Here is a 23,964-nt window from a genome sequence, read left to right on the forward strand (position 1 = left end):
TCAGGGCTGCACCCTCAGCCTGTCTGTCCGTCTGTCTGTCTGCCCTGCGAGGGTGCGCAGCGGGTGCAGGAGGCGGCTGTGTGCACCAGGCTGCTTCTCTTGTCTCCGATCCCCCTCTGGGGGATTGTCGGTTATTACAAGTCTCTGTAGTATTTTCCTCCTCTCTGTGCAGATGGACTGTGCTGCGGGTTTAATATGCCGGATTGTCAGGGAGCTGGAAATGGCATTTGGGTAAAAACCAGCCCAAAAGCACACACACGAAGGCAGCGGGAAGCCTGGCGTGGAGGTGTTCCCGTGCTCCTCGTCCCTGCCAAGGTGCCACCAGGAGTGATGCAATCGCAGAACAGTAATAATATATGTATTTCAGGAGTGCCTTAACTCTGGATGCCTTTACAATTGGGTCCTGCCACGAGAAGGGAGAGCAAATTCTTGTCATTAAAAAAGTCCCCGTGGGACAGACCATGACCTCCTCTGGGTGGCAGAGAGACGCCCGCGGGTGGGGGTACCTCGCGCTCCCCTCTCGCCCCGGCTCTGCCTGCAGCCCAGGCATCAGAGGCGGGCGAGGGTCCCTCCTTCAAAACACCACCGCCCGCAAACCAGGGAGCGCAAGGGGGAGAGCCGAGGCAGGGCTCAGCGCAGCCAGCGGTTGGGATAACTTTAACTCGGCACTTTGGATTCTGAATTTCCTCTGAGTTGTTTACAAGGGCTGAAAAAAACTTCCAGCCCTAACCCGCCCCCCCCCCCAGCACCGTCCTGATGTTGCCCAGAACATCTCCCTCATCCCTCCCTTGCGCGGAGAAAAAAAAAGGGAAGGAGGGAGGAGTGGGAGAGAGGAGGAGAGAGGGAGAAAGTGAGCTCACGTTCACACATTGGTAAAGAGGCTGGTCTTGCAATGCCTTTGAATATTTTACTTTTAGGCAGTTCCCCATCAGTCAGCCGCACACATCCGAGCTGAGCTGAAGCTAACTACAGCCATGGACAGCACTAGGAGATCTGAAATCTAATCGCATGCATCATACCTCCAGGATATTTTTTTAAATTACATATATAAACACGCCGACAGGCAGCCGCGCTCGCACACACACATATACATCCACACGTCGGCAGAGCCGCCAGCACCCGCACGGCCGCTGAGCAAACACCTTGTCTCTTCTTGCAGGATATACCCGCTCACACACATCTCTCTTTATCTCCTCCTGGCTTCCCGGAGGATCGTGCCGGCTGTTTTTCATGGAGAAAGTCCAGGGAGAAATGGAGATTGAGAGATGGGAAAGAAGTGAAGAGATTTCAGACGCAGAAAAAAAGATTATTCAAGAGACATGGAGCAGAGTATATGCAAACTGCGAGGACATCGGGGTCTCCATACTCATCAGGTATTTAAAAAAACAAACAAACAAAAAAAAAAAAAAAAAAGGAAGCAGCAAATCCAACTAAATCTCTTTATAGCTGAGAAAGAGGCAGAACAATATATATAACTGAACTGAAATGAATGACAGCGAGTGGGGAGCTGGCTGGGTGTATTCGCTGGTGGGGAGCAGGCAGGGTTTCACAGCACTCCTCTGATTTCCACACCTTTGAGCCGGGCGGCGGCGGCGGCGGGGGGAGCCTTGCCGGGGACTTTGGGGGAAGCTGCTTCTCTCGCAAAGGTCACCTTAGCCCGCGGATGGAGCTGGGGGGGGCTGGCAGGCGGGGGGAGAGCAGTGCCGGGCTCCGCTCCCCGGGCTGGGGTGGGCTGGGGATATATTTTTTTTTACCCCCTCCCCACCCAGTGAGCTGCGTGCGATGGCATCGGTGCGTAGCAGGCTGGCGGGTGAAATAATGCAAGTTGGGAGCCAAGATAAAACCCAAGCAGGTGTGTCTCCGAGGGCACCATCTGTCCCTCCGGTGGCAGCGTCGGCGGGAAGGAGAGCGCTGAAGTTGGCGGCAGAAGGGGGGTGTGGGGGGCACAGGCAGGAGCGGGGGGCAGCGGGGGGGCAGGGACCCAGCCGCCCCGGGAGCGGGGTGCGGAGCATAGCCCGACGGCGTGGGGCTGTGCGGCACAGGCGGGCAGCTCACGAGCCCCGTGTCTGCGCCTGGAACCGAAACGGGGGAGATGCTCTTGGGGTGGGGAACAGGCAGGTGGGGTTTCTTGCATTACCTGGGCGTGCGGCCCTTGTCCGGCTCGCCCAGGAAAGCGCCGAGCCGGAAGCCCACGGGGTCCCGTGAACACCGGGAGTTTGGGGTATCAGTGGGGTGCGGCACCAGCTGTTGGCAAACAGCAAAGATGCTCTCCAGAGAGAAAGGCTCCCACCACCCATCCCGGGGACCAGCAACGCAGGGCCCCCCTGGTCAGGCTCCCGCCTTGGACCCAGCCCCAGGTGCCACAGGTGGGAGTCAGGAGGCTGGGTTGTGTCCTTCCCGTTTTGCTCCTGCAGCAGGGGACTGGGGGTGCCCGGAGAACCCCTTGGGTGGACACGCTGTTTATTAATAACCATCCAAAAGTTTTCCAAGAGGCTGAGAGCTAATGCCCTGAGCCCACGGGATGTGCAGAGAGCCGAGGCTCCCCAATGTGCCAGTGAGCAGAGCCCGTTCCCCTCCAGGCTTGCTGCACTGCAACAGGATTTTCCTAGCTAGACCCCTCCGCGTGAATTCAAAATGACATTTCAGCCCCTTCTCTGCCTCATTCTCAAACACTTCCTTCTCTCAGAGCCAGCTGACGGCTGAGCCCATTCCCCCACGGTCCCCCGCTCCGTGGAGCCGACCAGGGCAGTCTGGAGGTGCGACAGCCCCATAGCTGGGGACACCAAACCCGCCTGGGTTTGGATTTGAAGCCCACACATGGCAGAGGTCTGGGGCGGGTGCCAATTTCCCCTTTTCCCCATCCCGTGAGCATTGGCACGGGGCTTTGCCAGCAGCCGTGCGCGGCCAGCTCCTTGCCTGGCACACGGGTCACGCCACGGCCCCGTCTGCAAGCGCAGCCAGGTGCCCCCCTGCCCGCGAGCACAGGGAGGGTGGCTGGGTGCCCGTGGCTGGCGCCGAGGGACTCGTGGCAGGGCCATGGGGGATTCACCCAGGGCAGCTCATTGCTTTGGTGTCCCTGTGTGCAGCCGTGGGGCTCGGAGCAGGGCTGGGGACAAGGGGCAGTTAGATGCGGCAGCGGGGACCACGTGGCCGAGCTCTGGTCCCGACTCAAACTTTCCCAGTAGAAGTTTCTGGTCCTGTTTTCCTTTTTTACAGGGTGAGTTGTGGCACCCTGGTGAGGGGTTTCCCTCTGCTGTGCCAACAGGGCAGGACTCAGCAGGCTCCTAGGGTGAACCCCGGCTCCTTGGGAGCCTGTACGTGCTTGGCCATGGCACGTGTCCTGGCACATCCCAGCTAAACCCACCACCCGCTCCCTCGGCTAGAGCTTCCCTGGGATGCTTAGAGTGAGGTCTGGACTTTCGGTGCACGTCCCCAGGGCTGGCAGTGTGATTTGGGAGAGCTGCTGTCCCCTCCAGCAGCACCGGTTGGAGCAGCGCACCTGCCTGCATCCCCGCGCCACGGCTCCGGTGGCAGAGCTGTCCCCTGGGCAGCAAACCCCATCCCTCAGGAGGGCTTTGTGCTGCCGCCCCGAGCCCCACTCTGCCCGCGAGCTCCCATGAGCTGGAGCTGAGCTCCCCGGGGAACCGCGCGCCGGGCGAAAGCAGGGCAGCCCTGGCCGGGGCTGGGAGCACCGGCGGCCGCTGCTCGGCCCGGCTGCGTTTCCCAGCTGGCATCAGCTGCCGGGAGAAGTGGGTCATGCGTGGAGGCCGCCGGGAGCCCGGGTGGCGCGGGCAGGCGGCAGCCGCTTTCCAAGACATGATTCAGCAGCTCCAGAGGTCGGGGCTGGCGAGGAGGCGGCGGGCGGCCGCCGGTGTGGTGCGAGCTGACCTGCCCGGCACGCTTTTGGGTGCACACATATGCGATGTGTTGGGGACTGAGAGCTGCCCCAGCCAGCCTCCACGCTTTACTGGTCCAGGGCCGGTGGTGCTCATCGCCGTGCTAGGGAAACTGAGGCAGAAAGTGGTGCGCACAAGGGTGGCCGGGGAGAGGGAAGGGGGATGCACAGCTGTGGGCCCCCTTTGGTGCAGCCTGCGGTGCAGACCAGAAAAAACAGGCAAATCTGTCAGCAGCCACAGTTCTGTTGTTGGGGTTGCGACCGGGGAGTTGCCTATGGCTGGTGGCAGAGGGTCTCTCCATGCTTTCCTGTTCTGTCCCCCTTCCACCCCTTTGGAGATGCTGAGGGAAGGGGATGACTTCTTCTCGTGTGGGAAGGGCTGGGGGTTTGCAGCACCTCTGGACATAAAGGGTCAAAATTAATCTGGAGCCTGATTCTGTCCCCCAAGGGCAGAGGCAGGGGGACAGCGGTGCCCACCCAAAAGGTAGCGTCGGGGAGGGCTGCAGTGCCGGTGTCCCACAGGAACCCAGCCCGGCTCCCTCTCCCCCTCCTTCAGCCCCTGCCCAGCAACCTCCTCCTCCGCCCCCAGCCTTTCTGTGCTTTGCAGGTGGGGAAATTGAGGCACAGAGCTGGGCACCAGGTTCCCAGCCCTTGTGGCTGCTGCTAGTGCTTGAAGCCACAGTGAACCCCCACAGCCCTGCCAGCAGCGTGGTGGGGTCCTGATCTCGCAGGGCTCCTGGGGGCCCAGGGGACATAAACACAAATAATGGGGACTTCTGGCTGAGCAGCCACCGGATCATGGGAATCTGTGCTGTGTGGTTAAAATTATGTCACTAATGGACAACTTCCTCGGTGGGGGAGCCTCCCGCCGGAGGAAGCACAGTCTCTTCGCCATGCTCATCTTCCTCCTCTGGAGCTCAGGGGCCTCTGCAGGCTCCATCTCGCAGCCGCTGTCTTAACCCTTGCTGGAGCCGGAGCCGGAGCTGGAGCCTCAGCCGTGCCTGTCGGCTGGGTCGCTCCCAAGCGGGCGCGCTGGCGAGCACAGCTGGGAGCCCTGGGCTGCAGCTCACCTGCAGCCTCCCCATGTGTCAGGCTCGTTGCTGTGCCTCAGTTTCCCCATCTGTAACTTAGGAATCAGCCCTTGTTGAAAAGCAGCCCTCACTAAAGAGCTCGCAGCAGAGGAGCCCAGGCGTGTGAGAGGAGCAGGGCATCCTCCAGCAGCTCTGGCACCTGCATCAGCCCTCGCTGTGCAGGGCAGCCTGTTGAGCACGTGGCCGTCGCTCCCCAAGCATCCCCCTTTCGCTGACACCCTCGCAATGGGTTATTGCCAATACCCCACGCTCCCAGACCGTGCTGGGGGACGCAAGCTCCCGGGTGGCTCAGCCCTCCCACTGCCCACCCTCCGCGCAGGCAGGGGCCGAGAGCACCCGGGCGAGCAGGGGTGGCATCAGCGGGGGCTCGGGACCCTTGCTCCTTTGCAGACCCCCACTAAGCCTGGGATGCCAGGGCTAGAGCTGCAGCCTGTCCTGACCGTCACAGGCGTTCGCTCCCACACCCACACACACGTACCGTGGTCACAGATGTGGGACCACATCTGTCCCACAGAATGGGATTACGGATCCCAACAGGGGACGAAACCCAGGGATAGTTTCTATTAGCTTCCAGGCAAATCTGCACCAAACGTTAGTGCCGTGCCAAGCACAGGCAACGAAACCTGCCACGGCCACGGCAGGCTGTGCCACGTCCACGGGGTTTCGCCATCACTGTTCCCTCCATCCCTGCGCCAGACCCATCAGCTTTCCAAATTTCCAAAACTGCCGCCTTCCCCATCGCTCCTGATGTGCTCTGTCCCTCTCAGGAGGTGTAGGAGGGGAAGCGAAAGGATTGCCAGTGCAGAATCAGGCCCTTGGATTTCAACAGCTGCTTAGTCGGAGCTAACACACCTGGACTCAGACAGTCTGCAAAGAGCTTTGAAATATAAAAGCACTCCTTGGATGCCAGCCGTTATTGTAAGTTTTAGGTTAAAATAGCAAAAAGCCTGAGTAATGGGTCTGCCAATGCAGAAGACCCTTTTTTATTTTCAGCTGGATCTAAAAAAAAATGGGTTGAATCCACCCAAAAGTGACATTTCAAGGAATGATTTTGCAGCTAACCCCAAAGCCACCATGTGTTTTGTGGAGGTGTCCATAGGGAAGCAGTCGGTTCCTGGCTGCTGATGGGTAGGTCTCAGGGAAGAGCAGCTCAGAGAGATCCCCCTGCTGCAATATCTCGTTTTCAAAAGGGCCCAATGAAAAGCCCGGCTCTGCGGTGCTGTCCCCGTCCCACGGCTCGTCACACGCTCGCAAATCATTGTGGTCAAGTTGGAGAGATGTTTTTCTGGAGACAAGGAAAGCCCGAGAGCAGCAGGACTCTGCTGACGAGGACACGCACGAGGAACGTTTTCCAAAACAACAGCCCCCTCCACGGGCGGTGAAGGGGGCGAGTGTGGGTTTAATAAGCTCTGTCTAGAAACAGCCCCTCTTTGTACGGCTACGTTTTCTCTCTGGTCGCAGCACCTGGAACCAGCCTTTTCGGCTGCTTCACGGCCAAGGCAGCTGCGTGGGGATCCCTGCGGCACATCCCGCACCAGCCGCGGCCTCGGGGCTCTTGGCAGCTCTCGGGGTGACCCCAAAGAGCCTTTCCCACGTCGCCTGCCCCAGGGCTGCCTTTGCATCGCTTGTGAGCTGTGCGGGACTAGAAAGGTCCCACTCAACACCCCAAGAGCTGCAAGGACATCCCTGACCGAGGGAAGAAAAGGCACAGGGGGGTCAAAGAGTGTCCCCAGATGGTTCCCCTGGCTATGGCTGAGGACAGGCTGGATGTGTTGGTACGTGCCCTGAAAAATCCCTCCCCCGGGGCAGGAGGTGAGGGCCAACTCTCCGCTCCGCTAACCGGCTCGGTTAATGCGGCTGCTGCCGTGGAGCGGGGCTGTACCTCCGAACGCAGCTCAGCAAGCGCCCGTCTGCAGAGTTTCAGGACTCATTAAAGGCAGGGAAATGTCAGGACAGCCCTTGCTGGGCTGGCAGGCGCTGAGCACGGCCAGGGAACGGGGAGTGCTGGCTGGCTGGCAATCCTGCTGGAGCACGGCGCCGGGGGCGAGCGGCCAGCAGAGACGCTGGTAGCGCTGAGCCGGGACTGCTGGAAATTGGCGCGGGAGCGCTGGGGAGGAGAGGCGGTGGCGGACGCCAGCAAAAATCGGGTTCCCACTTTTGCTGGGCGGGTGGTGGGTCGCGGTGCAGGGACCGTGTCCTTGTGCGTCTGGGTTACCGCTTCTCCACCTGGCCAGGGGATGCCTTCCACTCCCGGGTTTGGGGGTGTCTGCTGTCCCTGGGGATCAGGGACACGCAGCTGGGCTCCAGCAAGCTCCATCCTCACCATGTGCCTGCCCTGGGGGCAAGAGTCATGTTTTAGCGTTGTTTCCTAATACCCATGGACCCAGCTGGGCCACGCTGGCCCGGCGCGGCAGAGCTGTAGGAAGGGTCCCCGCCGCGGGGGAGGATGCTGGTGGCGGGGTGGAGGGGGCCGACACGGCCGTCCCTGTGTGATCCTCGTGCCCAGCGGGCCGGGACGCAGGCAGGGACAGTGGTTTGGCAGCAGAGAGGGGCAGGGACGTGTGTGGAGGATGAGGATGATGCTGTGGATGAAGACACTGTGCGAAGGGAATTGCAAGGGCTGTAAGAAACCAGAGGCGCGTGGGAAAGCTGCTTTGGCGCCGTTAATTCATTTATCTGATGAAAGCTGTCCTTACACCTAGCCTAAAGGTTCATCTACATGGCCAAGAGGCTTTGGGCTGAATCCACATACATGGTAGCAGGAGACAACAGCAATGAGGGCTTGGAGGCACGAGTTGTGCACACACAAGCGAGCAGGACGTGCCCTCAGAGAGCTGCTAGCTCATGCCTAGGTACATCTGGCTGCACCTTTGCTGCTGGGTCCTCTCCCAGCTGCACTGGGCTGTCCTGGTCCCTCTGCCCTGGGGGTCTGCAGCGCCTGGGGTGTTACGGCCTCTGAGCGCAGCCCAGCGTTGTGCCGGAGCCTGCTCCTGAGGCTTTGCAGCGGGATGTGGGCTTCACCCGGAGGAAGGCCAGTTCCACCTCTTCTCCCTCAGCTGTAGAAGTTGAGTTTAGCATCAGTGTGTGGACCGGGGGTTGGCCCTTTTCCCTCCCGCACCAGAGCTGGGGATGCTGCCCACCACCATCTCCACCGGTCCGTGAGCCCCCAGATTGAGGACACGGGCAGAGCTGTGCCGCGGGGGCAAACAGGCACCATCCTCTTCTGACTCCAATTAGTTTTGCCTTTTTCTGTCTTGCTGGGTGGTGGCACTGACGTGGCCGAGACCTCCCTCTCCTTGGGCTGGGAGCTGTAAACACAGGCAGCACCCAGCACCTCTGCCCCAGCCTGAAAATAGGATGATAGACTACAGGTGGCTGGGAGGAGCAGGGGGAACGTGCAGGCGAAGCGGTGAGACAGCCCTCAGCATAATAAATAGCAGCACCACACACCACCTGCCTACCCATTATCAGCTGCTTTGCAGGCACCCAAGCAGAAAGGATTTGGAAGGAGAGGTTTGAAAAGGGACGTGGAGAGACTCCAGGCTGCGTTAGAGAGAGTTTCTCCCACGTAGAGGGATGAGGTGAGAGAAAACATGAAAGGTAGGAAAATTGAGCAAAGAAAAAAGTCTCCAAGTGCTGGCTGGGGGTTCAGCTGAAGCCTCCCAGCAACTTTGAGGGCTCGCTAGCATTTTTTTTCCCTATAGTATGCAAACAGGGTAAGCGAAGCATCAAGGGTGTTTAGGTGCTCAGGGGACCGAGTGAGCAGCTTCCTTCCCCTTCCCATCTGGGAAGGAAAAGGGATGGCTGGACTTGAAGATTTCCTCCACGTGGGGTTTGCTCTGCAGGGTCTGGGGAGAGGAAGGGAGATGGCAGGAGAAGTGGCATCTCTTGTCCTGAACAGAAAACAGGTTCCCAGTGACTGCAGTGGTTTTGCACCTTAATTATTTCCTTTGGCTCCGCTACTGGGAACTGTTGAGTCCTTAAAGTTGTTAAAAGGGCAAAAGAGAGAGGAAAAGCAATCCTGACATCCTGTCCGTTGGGTCCAGATGTAGCTCACAGAGTACAAATTAGCGGGTGCAGAATGGAATTGCTTAAAAAGAAATTTAATGAGATCGGTATGCAGGCATCTGGTTTCTATCAATCATCATTTTGTGTGATATGCAATGGTAAATATCATCTTTTCAATGACTCTGATGAAGAAAAAGAGCCCCAAACACACACGCATGCACAATAAGCCAACAAAATTCCAGAGCCTGAGATGTTTGAACTCTTGAAAAATGTTCTGTAGATGGAAAAACCCCAACTGACACCTCTTCTAATTCGCTATTGTTTGCGTTATTTTATTTCTTCCTCTTCCCCCCCCACCCCCCGCCCCTCCTCTGGTTATATTTAACCTTTGTGTTAAATTAATCTTCTCTGTTTATTAACAGCTACCACTGAGCGAGCCTCCTTCCCTCTTTTTCTTGGTTTGCAAACTCAAACATTTGCTCCAGGCCAGAAGTTCTTGCCGCAGGCGCTGCCTTCCTCCAGCTCTGCAGAGGCGCTGGCCAAGCAGCGACGGCTGCAGGTCTCTGGCCGGCCGCGGATTTGCTTTTCAACTCGAAGCAACGATGGTTTGGGCTCCCCTGTTTCAGTTCTCCCTCGATGAAAGCGAGCAGCCAGCACACAGGGTTGGGCACGTGAGCCAGGCGTTTGCTGGTTCTGCATCCCTGCAGCACCACCGGCCCTCTTGCAGGGCCCTGGGGAAAGCTGCCGGGCTCAGCCCCCACGGGGGCATCACCTCGAGGGTCTGTGAGGTGCGGGAAGGTTGGAAACCCGATGTTTGGATCCTTCATTGGCCTGGTCTCACGCAGGTTGGGGACTCTTAGGGGTTTAATCAAGCTTTGCTCCTGGCATAACCAGCTGAAAGCAGCAGAGGGGCGGAGGGGACGCCACGGAGGGGCGCGAAGCCTCTGCTCCTGAAGGGCATCGGCCCCGGTGGGCCCTTCCCTTGGTGGGAGGTTGCTGCAATTCCCGGCGCTGCAGGGGTCGGCTTTTCTGCTGAAAGAGCCGGGCTCAGACCAGGGGGTTTTTATCAGCTCATTCCTTCGGTCTTCACATCATCACGCCCTTGAGCTGAGATCAAATAGGGCTTTTCAGGGAAATTCCAGAGGTTTGGGATTCAGAGGCTTAGGCGTGCATTTTCGGGCTGGCAGCCCGTCCCCTGCGCCGGGGCAGTCTGCGGGCAGCAGGTCCCCCCTCCGGCAGCACTCCCTGCTCCCGGGGGGTGCCCGACAGAGCCGGAGGCTGAGCGGGAAAAGATCCGCTAGCAGGGATGGCAGAACCCTTAGCTCTGGCTTTGGCGGGGTTTTGGCTGTCGATAGCTGGAGGGCGTCGATCTCAACGGCCGCTGGAGCTGCAGGCTCAGAGGCGGCGAGGGATGGGATGGGGAGAGAAGGATGCTGGGGCCAGAGCGAAAAAATGGTCCCATTAGAACAGAGAGGAACGTTTGTCCTTCTGCTGGGAAATGCTTGGGGCAGAAGTCTTGAATCCCGGTATTGGCGCTCTCTGTGTGGCCCCAGCCAGGGGACCCGTGTCCATCCCCGACCACCCCTTGGGCAGCTCTGAGCTGAAGGGAACGGCCTGAGCATCTCTGTGGTGATGGGAGCTGGAGGCAGCAGGGCCTGGAAGTGATTTCTCCTGACAGGGACCAGATGTGCCAGGAGGAGCTTTGCCTGGGGCGGGGGGGAGGCTGCACAGTAACAAGAGGAGTTTTGTCACGAGTCCCCTCCAGCTTTTAAAAGCAACACCTTATCTCCCCCTTTCCACCTTCCTTCCTCCCCCACCCTTTCCGTGCACAATCTTCACACCTCCAAAACCTATTTTGGGCCGTTTGATGAATCCCAGACACTTCAGGGAAGCAACAGAAGCGGCGGTGCGCTCCCGGCGCTGCTGCACGCCGCTTCCTTGGCAATGCCCCCGAGCTCGTGCAAGCCAACGGAGCGGGGGAAGGAAGGGAGGGAGGGGGGAAAAGGAGGATAATGAAGTGGTAAAAGAGCCTGGTCCTCAATATTGAGATTATTCATGGAGTGGTGAGTGGGGCAGAGGATCCCACCTGGTCCTGGAGGGAGATAGGGATGGCTGGGAAATGGGGTGGGATAGGTTCACGTGGTTTGGGATGGTGCTTGGGGAGGGGGTTACGGCAGCCTGGGAGAGAGGAGGAGGCAGCTGGGCATCTGCCGGGAGCCAGGGACAAAGGGGCAATGGGGGACAGCCTTGGGAGCCACCTGCCACCTCCTGCACATCCTTTGCTGGCTCCTGCCTGGGCGAAGGGGGGCCCAGGAGGAGGCACGGTGAGCCCCGTCGGAGGGAGGGAGCTGAGTGAAGGTGGGGAGCAAAAGCTGTTTCTCCTGTATAAATTGGGTGGAAGGGGGCGGTTAATGTGACTGAGTGTCAGCTCTGGTGCTGGCATCGATGGTGTTGGTGGCCCCAGACCCGCACCTCAACACCTTGTGCCCTTCAAGCCCCTCCAAGCCCTCCAATTCCTGAGGGAGCTCAGCATGTCAGCTTCAGCTGCAGCTTAATTTGCTTCAGCTGCATTTCATTGGGGTTGATTTAATCCCACAGAAAAGATCCTCAGCCTCTCAGCGGGGCAGGCTGGGTGTTTGGGACACCCTCGTGCTGGGGGAATGGCTGCTGGCATAGCTGAGCAGTGACATGAGCTCAGGGCTGAGATCTTGCTGGAGATGCTGGTGGGGCTCATCTGTGAAAGTCAGGGGCATCCTGGGCAGGGGAGGCTGTTTTGGGTGGCAATGCAGGAATAAAGCCTACGGGGCCAGGAAGCTGCTGTGGGACTGAGGAAGAGGGGCAGGGAAAGGCTGGCTGGGATAAAGAGAGGTTTTCATGCTCATCTCCACCTCTCTGAGACAGGACATGATGTTTTGATGTATGTAGACATGTATAGAGCATCTGGTCTGCCTGGGTGGAGTCTCTGGGTATCAAGAACTCTGTCTTGCTTCTGCTCTGTAGATGAGTATCCAGCTGCAATGCCCTTGCAGCAGATAGGAAAGGCTGGGGAGAAAGGCATTGCCCTGCTAATTTTTAGGCAGCTGAATGCCACGGCTCCCAGGGAATTCAATGAGGAAGAGCAGCCCTGGCTGTGTTAGATGCAAGGGCTGGGTTCCAGCACCTCCACCGCTCCATGCTTTGCTTTAACCTCTCAGCCTGCTCTCACCCTCCTGATGGGATTTCGTGTCTTCTTTCTGGAAGGTTTTTTGTCAACTTCCCCTCAGCCAAGCAGTACTTCAGCCAGTTCAAGCACATGGAGGACCCGCTGGAGATGGAGAGGAGCTTGCAGCTGCGTAAGCATGCTCGGCGGGTCATGGGTGCCATTAACACTGTGGTGGAGAACCTCAATGACTCCGAAAAGGTCTCCTCTGTTCTGGCCCTGGTGGGCAAGGCCCATGCCCTCAAGCACAAAGTGGAGCCTGTCTACTTTAAGGTAAAGGATGGGAGGGAAAAAAAGGATGGGAGCTTTAGAAATTAGGAAGAGGGGAGGAGAGAGGGAGCTGTGGTGAGCTGGTGCTGCCTGTTCTCACCCGGAGGAGGTTGGCGGTTCGTGGGGTTCCTCCGTGGTGCTGTCCTGTGCAGACCATCCTTCCCAAGTGCAGCCAGCGCTGGAGCATCAAGTACCTTGCCCTGCCCAGGGACCCTGCCAGCCTGTGCCCTGCCTGCAGCCCCTCTGGCGTGGCTGGGGCCGTATGTCCCTTCTTTTAGACATCAAGCATGATAGAAGGGACTAAATAATTTGAGGTGCCCAAATTAGGGAGATGCTTGGACCTGTAAGCAGCACCCCATCGCACCTGGGTCTCGCCTCCCCCCTGCCCGGGCACGCTGGTTACCTGCCCTGTCTGTTCCCTGGGGTGTCAACAGACCTCCCAAAAGTCTGTCTGTCCCGCAGAGGGTTGTCATTACCAGAACTCAGCTGCAGGATTAAACTATTTTTTAAGGAAAAAGCTAAATTTGCTGTTAGCAGCTTCCTGGTGAGTTACTAACCCCTCACTGTCCGCCTCCCTCCAGAAACTCACTGGTGTCATGCTGGAGGTCATTGCTGAAGAATACCCCAATGACTTCACCCCGGAGGTGCACGGTGCCTGGACCAAGATGAAGACCCTCATCTGCACCCACGTGACAGCGGCGTACAAGGAGGTGGGCTGGGCGCAGTACCCCACCGCCACCCTGTGAGCGGCCAGCGGGGCCGGGTGAGGGGCAGGGAGGGCTTCGCTCACCCCAGGACTTCACTCTGGTCTCTTCTCAAGATCTTCGCTCAGTCTGGGGAGCCCGGTAGGGCCAGCTCTGTTAGCTGCCAAGTCACAATTTGATCTCAATGGGGTTTAAAAACAAAGTAAATAAGCAAAAAAAAAAAATAGAACCACGACGGGTGTGGGTGGGTCGGGGTGAAGCAGTTGCAGGGGATGCTGGAAGGGGATGCAGAGCGCGAGGGGAGAGCGTTGGTTGTTGGCTCCATCTTCCTGTCCTGGCCTGTCCATCGTCGCCTCCCAAACCCTGCACCTCGCTTGCGCCCTCTCAGAGTCCCTTGCACAAGCCCTGCTGTGGGGCAGTGAGATGCAGCCCCGTTTGCTGACAGATGACATGACCCTTGTTTTCCATGCAAAGCCCCCAGGTAAACCCGGCTCCTTGCTTTTGCACAATGCTTATGGGGACCCAAACCCACTTTGCTTTGCACTTTCTCTACTCACCTGGCAGGGCTGATGGCTGCGGCAGAGCCGCCCTCGGCTGTCCATCGCCCTGCGCCGTGGGCCGGCAGCAGCCCTCACTGCTCCCATCACCACAGTCCCTCTCCCTGGCTGGCTGTTGCAAACCCTCCGGGGGCTGGAGGGAGCGAGGGGGTGGGAGAGATGCTCTCCCAGCATGAGAGAGTGGGGGAGGAGGGGGATGCCTTCGCGCTGCCTCCCCTCTTGGCTGGGAGTGTGGCATGTAGGTGGGATCCCTGTGCCAGATGCAGGGAGATGGTGAGCCCACCCGCCTGCCTTCAGCTCCCACGGGCAGCAGAGAGGTGCGCGACGAGGGGCTTGGGTGGCACACATCGTGCCATTGCCCTGGGGGCCGGTGTGCCTAGGTCTGTCTGTCCGGCAGCCAGCAGCAGGGCGGTGCAGGGATGTAGGGCCAGGGCGGCTCTGCCCCGCGCAGTGAGAAGTGGGGTTCAGGCTGTGATCAGGAGGGAGAAAGATGAAGTGGGCACAGCAGAAGGGATTCCTGGGTGTGAAGAAAGGCCCCTGCTCTGTTAAAATTAATAACTTAGAGCCTATTTCTGCCCTCTTGGTGAAACTGGGTTCCTTCAAATAAAGTGCCTGGTAGAAATCAACCCCTGCAGGGGCTGCGTCCCTCCTCGGGGGCTGGCAGTGCTCGTGCCTGTGCCTGGCAAAGGGCTCTGCCCCCCGAAACGAGATGTGGCTGCAGGGCTCCCAGCACCAACACCGACTCCCCCTGAAGCTGTGGGTGAGTCTGGTGGGTTTCTGCCTCAGTTTCCCCTTTGGTTACAAAAAAGGGAGGAGGAGCCTCCTGCACATGTGCGCTCTGCTTGACAGGATGCTCTGGGGGCTGATGGGTGGAAGGCTGGGGATGAAGCATCAGATGTGCTAGGAAGCTTTGGCATCCTTGTCACCCAGTGCTTCCCACAACGTCTCTGTTGTTTTTAAAGCTCTAAATGTTAAAGGCAATATTACCTTTTGCAGTGGTGGGGGGGAGGGTGTTCCCTTCTGAGATTTCCCTGGCCTCACTCCACTACTGCCCTGGAGAGCTTTCAGCTTTCCGGGAGAGACCAGCCTCTCTCCTGGATGTCGGCTTGATGGGCAGTGAGCCCACGGTCCCCGGCGGAGATCCCTGCGGCCGCCATGGGGACATCCCCCCCTTCCCAGGGACGCTGCTGGAGGGGGCAGCAGTAACTCTCCCCTCTCCCTGGGACTGACCTCCCTCACCCAGAGCAGCCAGCCAGAAACTCCCGCTCTGCTTACCCGCAGCCAGTTCATCTGTGCTTTTAATCATCCCCAGGGAATAGGGTTTTTTTCCTGTTTCTGGTGTTTTGCTCCCATGCCAGGGGGCAGCTCTGCCCCCCAGCCCTGGCACCACCAGTGGGGTGGGCCAGCACCGGGTGCCTGTGCCCAGAAAAATCTCTGTGGGGTTTTCCTCTTTCCTCGGCTGACTGTAACAGCAGGTTTCTGCTCAGGACCTGTGGGAGCCTGTGTGGAGGGGCAAACCCCGGCCCCCAGCCCTGCTCCTTCCGTCGCTCGTGCCAAGATGCTGGCACAGCCCGCGCCTGGGCAGCGACCCTGGGGGATGGCGGCTCCTCCGCGCTCGGTTAGATGCAGCCTGGTGCCCTGGCTCTGGGCAAAGGGGGATCTGGGGAGGGCTCTAAATGTCTTGGCTGTGTTCCCCAGCGCTCCTTTACCTTCCTGCAGAGCCCTGGGACCAGGCTGGTCCCAAAATATCCCCAGGACTCCACTAATGCCACTACAGCCAGGCGCTCTGGACTTGCAGTTCTTCCCTCCCCATGTCCCGCAGTAAAACAGGTGGAGAGGAGGGATGGAGCCAGGAGCACGTCCTGGGTGTGTGCAGGGGGCTGGGTGGGAATGACTGCTCAGGGCACAGCTGTCCTGGGCGTGGCAGGGTGCAGGGTCAAGGTCAAAAGGAAGGGACGGGCATGGGGTGACAAGTGATGCCGCTTCACTGACGGGTGGGCTGGCATTTAGGGTCAGCAACCTGAAATTCAGTCCGCCAGCCTGCACCCGTGGAGGTGCCAGCAGCTGGTGCCTCCGGCTCACATCTGAATGCTAAAGCAGCTGCTCGTCTCCTGCACAGTTGGTGGAGGCGTCTTTCAAACATCAGCTGCTGGCTGGTGTCGGGATTAGGCCCGTGCAGATGGGAAAAGACCTGCTCAGTCATTGATTTTGCTCCAGTGTGAGACTGGAGAGCTATTGCTTGGAGCAAGACTCTTAGATTTTTTATTACTTTTTTTTTTGGTGCATCACGGGACTCGCAAGCACAGCTCCACCAATTTCTGCCAAACCTCGGGGCCAGCAGCACATATTTTTGATGAGTTCATGTACTCCCTATGCTCAGCTGATGCTGGGCCAGGGATGTTTCATCTTTAGTCAAAGTTCACACATTAACCTTTGAGGTTAATATTCTCCAAGTGGGAATTTTATTTTTCAGTGCAAACCCTTCCTCTCCTTTCCCACAATCAAAATTGGGCTTGGTCACAGTCAGCAGGGAAGTGATTTTTGGGGTGGCTGGAAAGTCCCCATGTTCATGCCTGACTCACACGAATATCTTGGCTTTGGGAGAGAAGCAGTGAGGCCCCCCCCCACCTCACCTTTGAATGGGGCTCGATTTCTCTTTTTGTGTGGGTTTTTTTTGTGTGTGTGTGTGTTTTTTCTTTTTGCATCCCTAGAAAAAACTGACCCATGACCAGATGTGCCCACGCATGTGTGTGCTGGGCTTAGGTTTTTTTCCAGGCACATTTTAGTAAAGCAAATCCAGATGTGTGCAGCTGCTGTCCCTCAAGGAGACACACACCCCCCACCCCCCGATCAGCCAAATTGCAGGCCAGTTGAATATATGCAAACAAAAACATGTTTATTTTTACCAGATCTGTAGGAAGTAAAATGAAGCGGGGAAGGCAGCCGGGGCAGAGCTTGTGAAGGGAAGAGACAGAGATGAAGTGAACGCCCCCTCTTTGCCGCCCGCAGCAGAGCAGGCATTGCTTAAATCAGGGAAAATTCTCATCTGGGGAGAGGTAAAAATGAACAGAAGAAGGAAAAAATACCATTCCAGAGTGACAGGGCTGATAAATGCTGTGTGGGAGACCAGAAAGGGAGGCCAGGTCTTGGCTCTGAGCGTGGCTCTCCAGTGCGTACACGTGCACACGCCTGCACAGCTGCCCCCTGTTACTGCCAGCCCCGTGGCTCCCCCCGAACCCACCGCAGGGGCTGGGGACCCCTTATCCCCCCTTCCCTTCAGCCCCCGCTCGCCGGGGCACGGCATTTCACCTCCCGGCGCGCTTGGCTGAGGTAAGGGCGCTGCCCGCGCGCGCTTTGGGCTCAGCTTTGCTCTCCTTGGTCGTGGCAGGTGGGGACCAAGTTTTTCCCCCCAAAATTCACAGGCAAGAAGCTGGGGACTCGGGGCATGGCGCCAACATGTGCTGGGGACCGGCTGGTCCCTCTCCTCCTCTTGGGGGGACACACACGGGTGTCCCCTCACCCCACTCGCCTTCCCCAGGGATGCTGCCGGACTGCTCCCGCTCGCTCCGCTCCGCCCCGATGCCGGTGCCGTTGCGGTTGTGCCGTTGCGGTTGTCCCCGTGAAAGCCAGCCAAACTCAGCTCAGAGCTGCTGCCCCCGTAACCAGGGCAGGATCCGGCCCCTGGCTCAGCCAGCGCCTCTGCACTAACACCAGGGCTGGGCTTGGAGCCACGGCCCGGGTAGGAATGTGTCTGTGCCCCCTGCCAGCAGCAGATCAATGCCGAGTGAGGGGGACTTGGTGTCCCCAGGGTAGGATTCGCCCCCACAAGCAACCTGTCTTCGCTCCGCTTTGGGGCACCCACTCGTATCAAGCAGCCTGTGTTCCCCCACCCCAAGTTCGATGCTGTGTTTGGTCAGAGGGAGCTCAGTGCTTGGGGAGAAGGAGGCGTTGGGGATGGGATGGGACAGAAATCCTGTCCCCCTGTCCCCCCTCCCCATGGCCAACGCTCACGGCAGGTATCGCTCCAGATACGCCCAGCCAGCTAGAGAGACACCCCAAGGCCACCGGAGCCGTTCAGACAAGGAACCCTTAAGGACCTTGTGCCACCACCCTTGTCTTCTCTTACGGTGAGACAAACCCCTGAGGCAGCCGAGCCGCAGGCTCTCCTGGGGGGGCTCCTCTTGCGCCTCTGCCAGTGTGCTCCGGTTTGTCCCAGCAAAGGGGATCCCCGCGTCTCTCCGCTCTCTGGGGAGGTGCCCAGCAACTTCAGTGGGGACCAGACTTCGGCTGGCCTCGGGCGCCAGAGCTCAGCCTTCCCTGCCCCTTGCCGTGGGGAAGCCGCCCTGGTGCACTGGTGTCGGCGCGAGGGCTGCTCGGGGCCGGCACCGGCGATGCCAGGCAGAGGGGCGGAAGGGAAACCCAGGAGCTAACCTTGGGCCAACTTGTCCGAAAGGGAGGGATAGAACTACCCGCCTGGGTCTGACCTATTTAACAGACTGCGACGCTAATTATTTTCCATAGCTGAAGTTGTCTCTAATTGTTAGTATGTCCTAACCAGTCCCACCGCGACCCACAGACGTGAGCCGGCGTGGTCTGATGTAACTCCGTGTCTCTCCTGTTACTGCTGCGGATACCGTCCATGTACGTGTTTCTCGGCGCTTCTGTGCTGGTTTTATACATGCCGTTTTGTGTAAGATGGGTGTAACTTGTTTTTCTTTTTGTAGGTTTTTAGTATGTTTGTAACGGGACAGATTGGTGTTATTAAACCGAAACTTGTATCTTCAGTGGATAAATCAATCAAACCCCTCCAGCTCTTCTTGGTTTCTTTCCGGCAGGGTGGCTGCGAGGCTGGGGGGATGCAGGGGGCTGCCCCATGGCCAGGCACGTCTGTGGGTGCCTGCTCGCTCCGGGGCACCGGCGAGGAAGCTTTGCAGCTGGGAAGCAGCAGCAAAGGGAGGAGATGTGCTCTTCGCTGCCCTTCTGTGCCAAGGGGGTAGGGGCGTTTTACTGACGGGCTCAGGTGAGAAGGGGAAGGTCTGCTCCTCCTCGGGACTCTTTGCTTGGCTTCCAGGTACGTTGTGCAAACCTCCGGGGGCTCTCCCTGAATCAGGAGCTGTTCCCGTGCCTTCGCCAGCCCAAAATGCATGCAGGGAGGATGAGCTGCATGGGACCGGCCCAGGACTTCCCCTAACAGGCATCCTAAGGCTGATACGCAGCCTCCGTGGCACGTGAATCCGGGCAGGCACTGAGACGAAGGCTCCTCTCCACTGCGGGAGGCAGCAAGGCACAGCTGGACACGAAACCTGTGGTGATGATGGCCACAAGATGCAGCAACCACGACCTCCAAGGACTGTGAGATAGTTCCTAGCCTATAAAAATAACAAACGGCTCCCTGAGCAGCAGACGCCAAGTTTTCCATGGCTCTGTCCCACACGGCTCTTGCTGTGGCTAAATCACGTGGCAGTGGGATGGGTCCTAGCACAGTTGGGTCACATTGTGGTTTCCCTCCGTGGGTCTTTCCAGCTCCTTCTTTTACAAAACAGGCCCATGACGTGTTTGAGACCTCTGTCAAATTTGGTAGACGCTGGCCAACCTTTCCAAAGTTGTTGGCAGAGGATAGACAGGCAGTGTTATGGTCCCGTAAGCCCAGTTTCCTTGGGATGCAAGGCTTGGAAAAGAAATCCAAGCAATCTTTTTTCTTGCGCTCCTTTGCTGATGCCGAGCACACCAGCACAGGTCAGAACGGACTTTCAGGGAAGGGGAAGCTCATCCCGTCAGGGTGGTAGAAACTACCAGCGCCCGGCCAAGAGCAATTTCAAGGGGAGCAATCCCAGCTTAGGACCCCAGACTGAGGCCAGGGGGCCTCAGTGGGGTCTGAGAGGGAGGAGGGAAGAAATTGGTGCCTTGGAGGCTGCCCAGGGTCTCAGGGAGCCTGATGCTGCCTTGTCTCCTGTTGGGCTGAGGGCAATGTTGATGTTCTCCTGCCCTGCACGTGGTGCAGTAGCTCTTGTGTGGACAGGCATTTGAACTAGTCTGGGGTCCCCAAGCTGCAAGGGCTGGGCTGGCCATGCAAGGGGACCCCTATTTCTTCCCCTGTAGCTTAGCCAGACCAAGCTTAGCTGGCCATGGCCATGGAGAAGACAGCGAAAGGCCAACCCGTGTGGGGCAGGGAATAACTGCCTGGTTCAATCTGTCTTCTGCCACTGCATCTTTTTTTTAGGGGGGGAATCGTTTGGTGCTGCTAATGCAATTAATAAGCTGTCCTCGGAGTCTCCACCACATCCTGTATACGCTTCCAGGCAGAAGCGGTCAGCAAAGCCCACACGCTGCTACGCTCCAGATGGGAAACATTGGCTTGGAAACCACAAGCAAAAGGACTGGGTGGCTCAGGAATCAGGAGGTTGCGGTGGGGATGTGAAGCTTCTAGACCTTTGCACTCTGGGCTGAGACAAGCCAGAAGCAGTGGTGGCCGGAGGGCACTGATACGGAGCTGGTTTTTCCAACGGCTTGTTGAAAAGGAGCTGGGAATTCCAGCATTACTTTGCAGGGAGAAAATATGTATGCAGCCCTTCACTCCGTACTAATATTTAGCCCCAGATCCCATCAGTCTGGGGGTGTTGTGATGATCATGTCATGACCCAGACCCCGCAGCCACGCCAGTGCTCTGCAAACGTTGGTGGAAAAGGAGACAGGGTAGGAGGCTGAGGCTTATGGTGCACTGGAAAATTGGTCCAGGCACCAGGGTGATGGGCTCACACCCTCCTGCCGCCCTGTGCCTGGGGTGGGGGCTAAACCCACCTTGTTTCCAAGTGTCGCAGCCTGGGGATGCTGCTTTCTGGGAGGCAACCCTCGCCACATGGAGCTGGAGGAGATCCAGCTCTTAACCAGGGCCACCGAGGTGGTGTCTGTGTTTTATGGACTGGGGAGCGGAGGGAGAGGGGAATTTTATAGCTGAGGCACGGCATGGGGTGCGCTCCCAGCCCATCTCCTGTGCTCCAGCTGCAGGAAAGCCTCTCTGCCCACGCCGCTGGCCACGGGGTCCGGCGCTCCCTGCCCGGTGCCTGCCACGTGCTGGGGGAATTGCGGCTTCACAAACCCGATGCGGATTTGGCTCGGAGGTGGCACATCACCGTGTCCACATCCTGCTGGCACCCGGTGACAGCCAAGGGGAGAGCCGGGAGTTTACTGTGAGGGGGAGATTGAAAAAGAGAATATGCAATAACTGCGCTGCACAAGTAGCTGTTAGAGCCCAGCCTGCGGGAACTGGTGGCGAGGAGAAGTCCTCCCTTGAGCGCTGGGTGGCACAGGGTGAGAAACCTCGGGAGATCAAGCCCACAGGCTCCCACTGGCTTGAAGGACACATCCTTTCTCCATTGTCTGCATCAGGATAACAGCCGGGAGCTCCAGGCTTTGCTGTACCAACCACCCTATGGCCACCCTCACCAGTGTGGGGTTTCTGGTGGCTCCTTCCTCAAGCAAAGCCCCCGGGTGGAAAAAAAAGGGCAGGAAAACAATCATCCCACCCTGGTGGGGCTGACACTGAGCAGGAGCTGGCTCTTCCTTCCGCAGCCGGCTCCTCTTCAGCTGCGCCGGCTGATATGGTTTATCTGAGCAGTGCCGAATGTAAACGCTGTCAGTGCTGGCCGGGATTAATTCCTGGGAGTTTGGCAGCCGAGAGATGAAATAACAGCGCTGGGGTGGGGGGAAGTGCACATCTCAGACTGAAAAATCCTCCCGGCTAATTTACAGCCAGGTTTCTCTTCTCCCAGGCACTCTTGAGAGAGCAAAGCCGAGGGCAGAGGGAGGATGGGGGAGAGGACCAGGAGGAGGAGGAGGAGGAGGATGGCTCCCAGGGTGAGGGGCCAGGCTGCCTCATCCTTCTCTTCCTCCCCTCTGGGACCTGAGGGAGTGGGGATGATTGGGAAACCACGCTTGGCCCATGCGCAGAAGCTGGCCCCACGGTGCCCAGCAGCGCTTGGCCCCACTGCCAGGGACCCAGGGGTGGTGGGGGACACGAGCCGCAGCCCCCAGCCCAGCCAAATCGCCCTCTGGTTTTGCAGGACCTCCCGGGTGCCAGCGGAGGAAGCAGCACCGAAGGCACCGAGGTGCTCCTGGACTCCTGAACCCGACCGCCAGCACCATGCCCGAGAGAGGAGCCTCCCCCTGCTTTCTGCTCGCTGTGGGTGGATGCGCGTTAGCCTGGGGGGCCACCGCCATCCCCACGCTAGCGAGCATCGCTCCCCTCCCTTTGGGAGCAAACCAGCAAAAAGCACATTCCTGTTGCTCAGCGCATTAAACACCGCGAGATCACCTGAACCAAACAGCTTTGCTGGTGGGAGGATTCCCGTCCCCAGGCAGATGGGGCATCTATTGCTGTTTATTACAAACCCTTTTTATTAATTGACAAGTATATTTGCTTTAGGGGAGAGCTTTAGAAATCCGACAGTTGTTTGTACAACTGATACCTCCTGAAATAAAATAATCATCGGGCTCTGCTGCTTTGTTGTAGTTTTATATTTATATAGCAGAGGGATTTGGTTTGGGGATACTTTTCTAAGCGATAGTGTTTCTCATTTACTTTCTTTAGATAATTCACTAAATAACTACAAATACTTTCATTTATTTTTACCGTTTTCTTGGTAGAGGAAAAAATTGGCTGGACAAAAAGCCAGCAGCGCATGGGGAGGTAAATCGGTTTATTTTAAACCTCAGAAAGCCCATGTCTCCTCTGTCTGCTCACTCGGGGCTCTGCTACCAGCAAATTATGGTTATGCTTAGGATTTAACAATATATTTTATATCTACCTACATATAACATAGTCCTATAGATATATTTTGAGGTCTCGGTGCTGCTTGGGAGGCACGTGGCTTTGTGTGCCCCGTGGTGCTGCTGCTTTTGCCCACGGCCGGGTGCCTTGCCGCTCGCTGCCCTGCCTGCGCCCTGCCTGCGCCCTGCCTGCTGCCAGGATGCGGCCGGGCGCTTTCTGCTGAGCTGCTTTCTGTCCCTTGAGTCAGGGCATCCCTGGCCACCTCTGCTGGGGCGCCCGGTGACACCTGCCCTGGCTCTGTGGGTGACAAAGGGGTGCAAAAGGCAGGGAGCAGGTCCTGGAAATCGTGCCGTCAGCTTTGGGAACCTGATTTTAAAAAATAATCCTAGTGATGAATGGCTGGGCAGGGGGGTCAGTGAGACAGCAGCCACCCCACCCCCCCCGAAAACCCACCTGTGCCATGGTCCACTTGGGGACCAGAGGCTGGTGACAATAGAGAAGGGTGCCTGGGTAGATGTTGTGCCTACAGCTACTGGGGTGCCTACGGAGAGACAGGCTGCCAGCAGAGATGCAGGTGCTGACAAGGATGCGCCAGGAAAGCAGCTGTTTTGGCAGTCCAGCCTTGCTCGCTGCCAAGCACCCATCTCCCCTGGGGTCCTGCGTCGAGGGATGCTGAACCTCGCCGGCCCCAGCCCCTCCCCGGCTAAGAGGGGCCGAGGCTGATGGAGGGCTGTGGTGCGCGGTCCGTCAGAGCTCTGCTCCCCGCACCATCCTGGCCGCTGGGCGCAGCTTGGCTCGGCGCCGGCGGCAGGCAGGTAACCTCTCCAAAGGTGAATGCAGACGGCTGTGCAGGGACACACGGCGCTGCAGCCTCTGCTCAGCCGGGCAGGGACCCGCTGAGCCCGGGCACAGCTCATCCTGCAGCCCGAGCAGCGGCAGGGGGAGGTAGGCAAGGCCACGGGGATGCTCGGGAGCAAACGATGGCTTCTCCTCCCAGCTCGCCTGCCCAAGGACACCCAGCAGGCAGGAAGGTTCAGCCTCTTGCAGAGCTGCTGTTCCAGCAGTAAACATTGCATTCAGCTCCTCAAACCAGAACCGCCCCTGGGCAGGAGGCAGCCGCGGCTCAGCATCAGGGCAGCCCAGCATCCCCCAGCGTGGCCCGTGCGTACAGGGCCGGGCTCGGCAGACGGAGCCGCTGGGAAGGCTTGGATAAATAGCAGCGGGCGAGGAAGATTGCTTCTCAAAGGTCACTGCTTCCTCCGCACTGCTGTGAATTCGCTTGCTTCAATCCTGCCTCCTCCCCCCCAGCCCCTGTCCCAGCAGCTCCCGCTGACCCCAGCCCCAGTGCTGGGGGGTGAAACAGCCGCCCCATCCAGCCAGGCTATTTCCAGCCTTATCCTCTGGCTGTCCAGCCTTTTCTACTGAAAGGAAAATTCCCAAAGCCAGACCATCGTCCTGCGAGATTTGCCGAAG

General features: G+C 58.4%; 1 protein-coding gene across 3 annotated transcripts; it reads left to right on the forward strand.

The window, feature by feature from the left end:
• The first annotated feature begins 838 nt into the window (after window positions 1–838).
• Window positions 839–22,215, forward strand: CYGB (cytoglobin). 3 transcript variants are annotated; one of them, XM_064467411.1, is made up of 4 exons: window positions 839–1,373; window positions 12,235–12,466; window positions 13,045–13,205; window positions 21,785–22,215. In XM_064467411.1, the coding sequence occupies exons 1-4, from the start codon at window positions 1,231–1,233 to the stop codon at window positions 22,122–22,124; spliced, it is 876 nt and encodes a 291-aa protein (XP_064323481.1). In that variant the 5' UTR covers window positions 839–1,230; the 3' UTR covers window positions 22,125–22,215. The 3 variants fall into 3 exon arrangements, with proteins under 3 accessions (XP_064323481.1, XP_064323483.1, XP_064323482.1); XM_064467412.1 differs by having other exon boundaries at window positions 846–1,373; window positions 13,045–13,173; window positions 21,785–21,958; XM_064467413.1 differs by lacking the exon at window positions 21,785–22,215 and having other exon boundaries at window positions 843–1,373; window positions 13,045–13,224.
• The last annotated feature ends 1,749 nt before the right edge of the window (window positions 22,216–23,964 follow it).

Source organism: Phalacrocorax carbo, chromosome 16 (assembly GCF_963921805.1).
Source record: "Phalacrocorax carbo chromosome 16, bPhaCar2.1, whole genome shotgun sequence".
Lineage (NCBI taxonomy): Eukaryota > Metazoa > Chordata > Aves > Suliformes > Phalacrocoracidae > Phalacrocorax > Phalacrocorax carbo.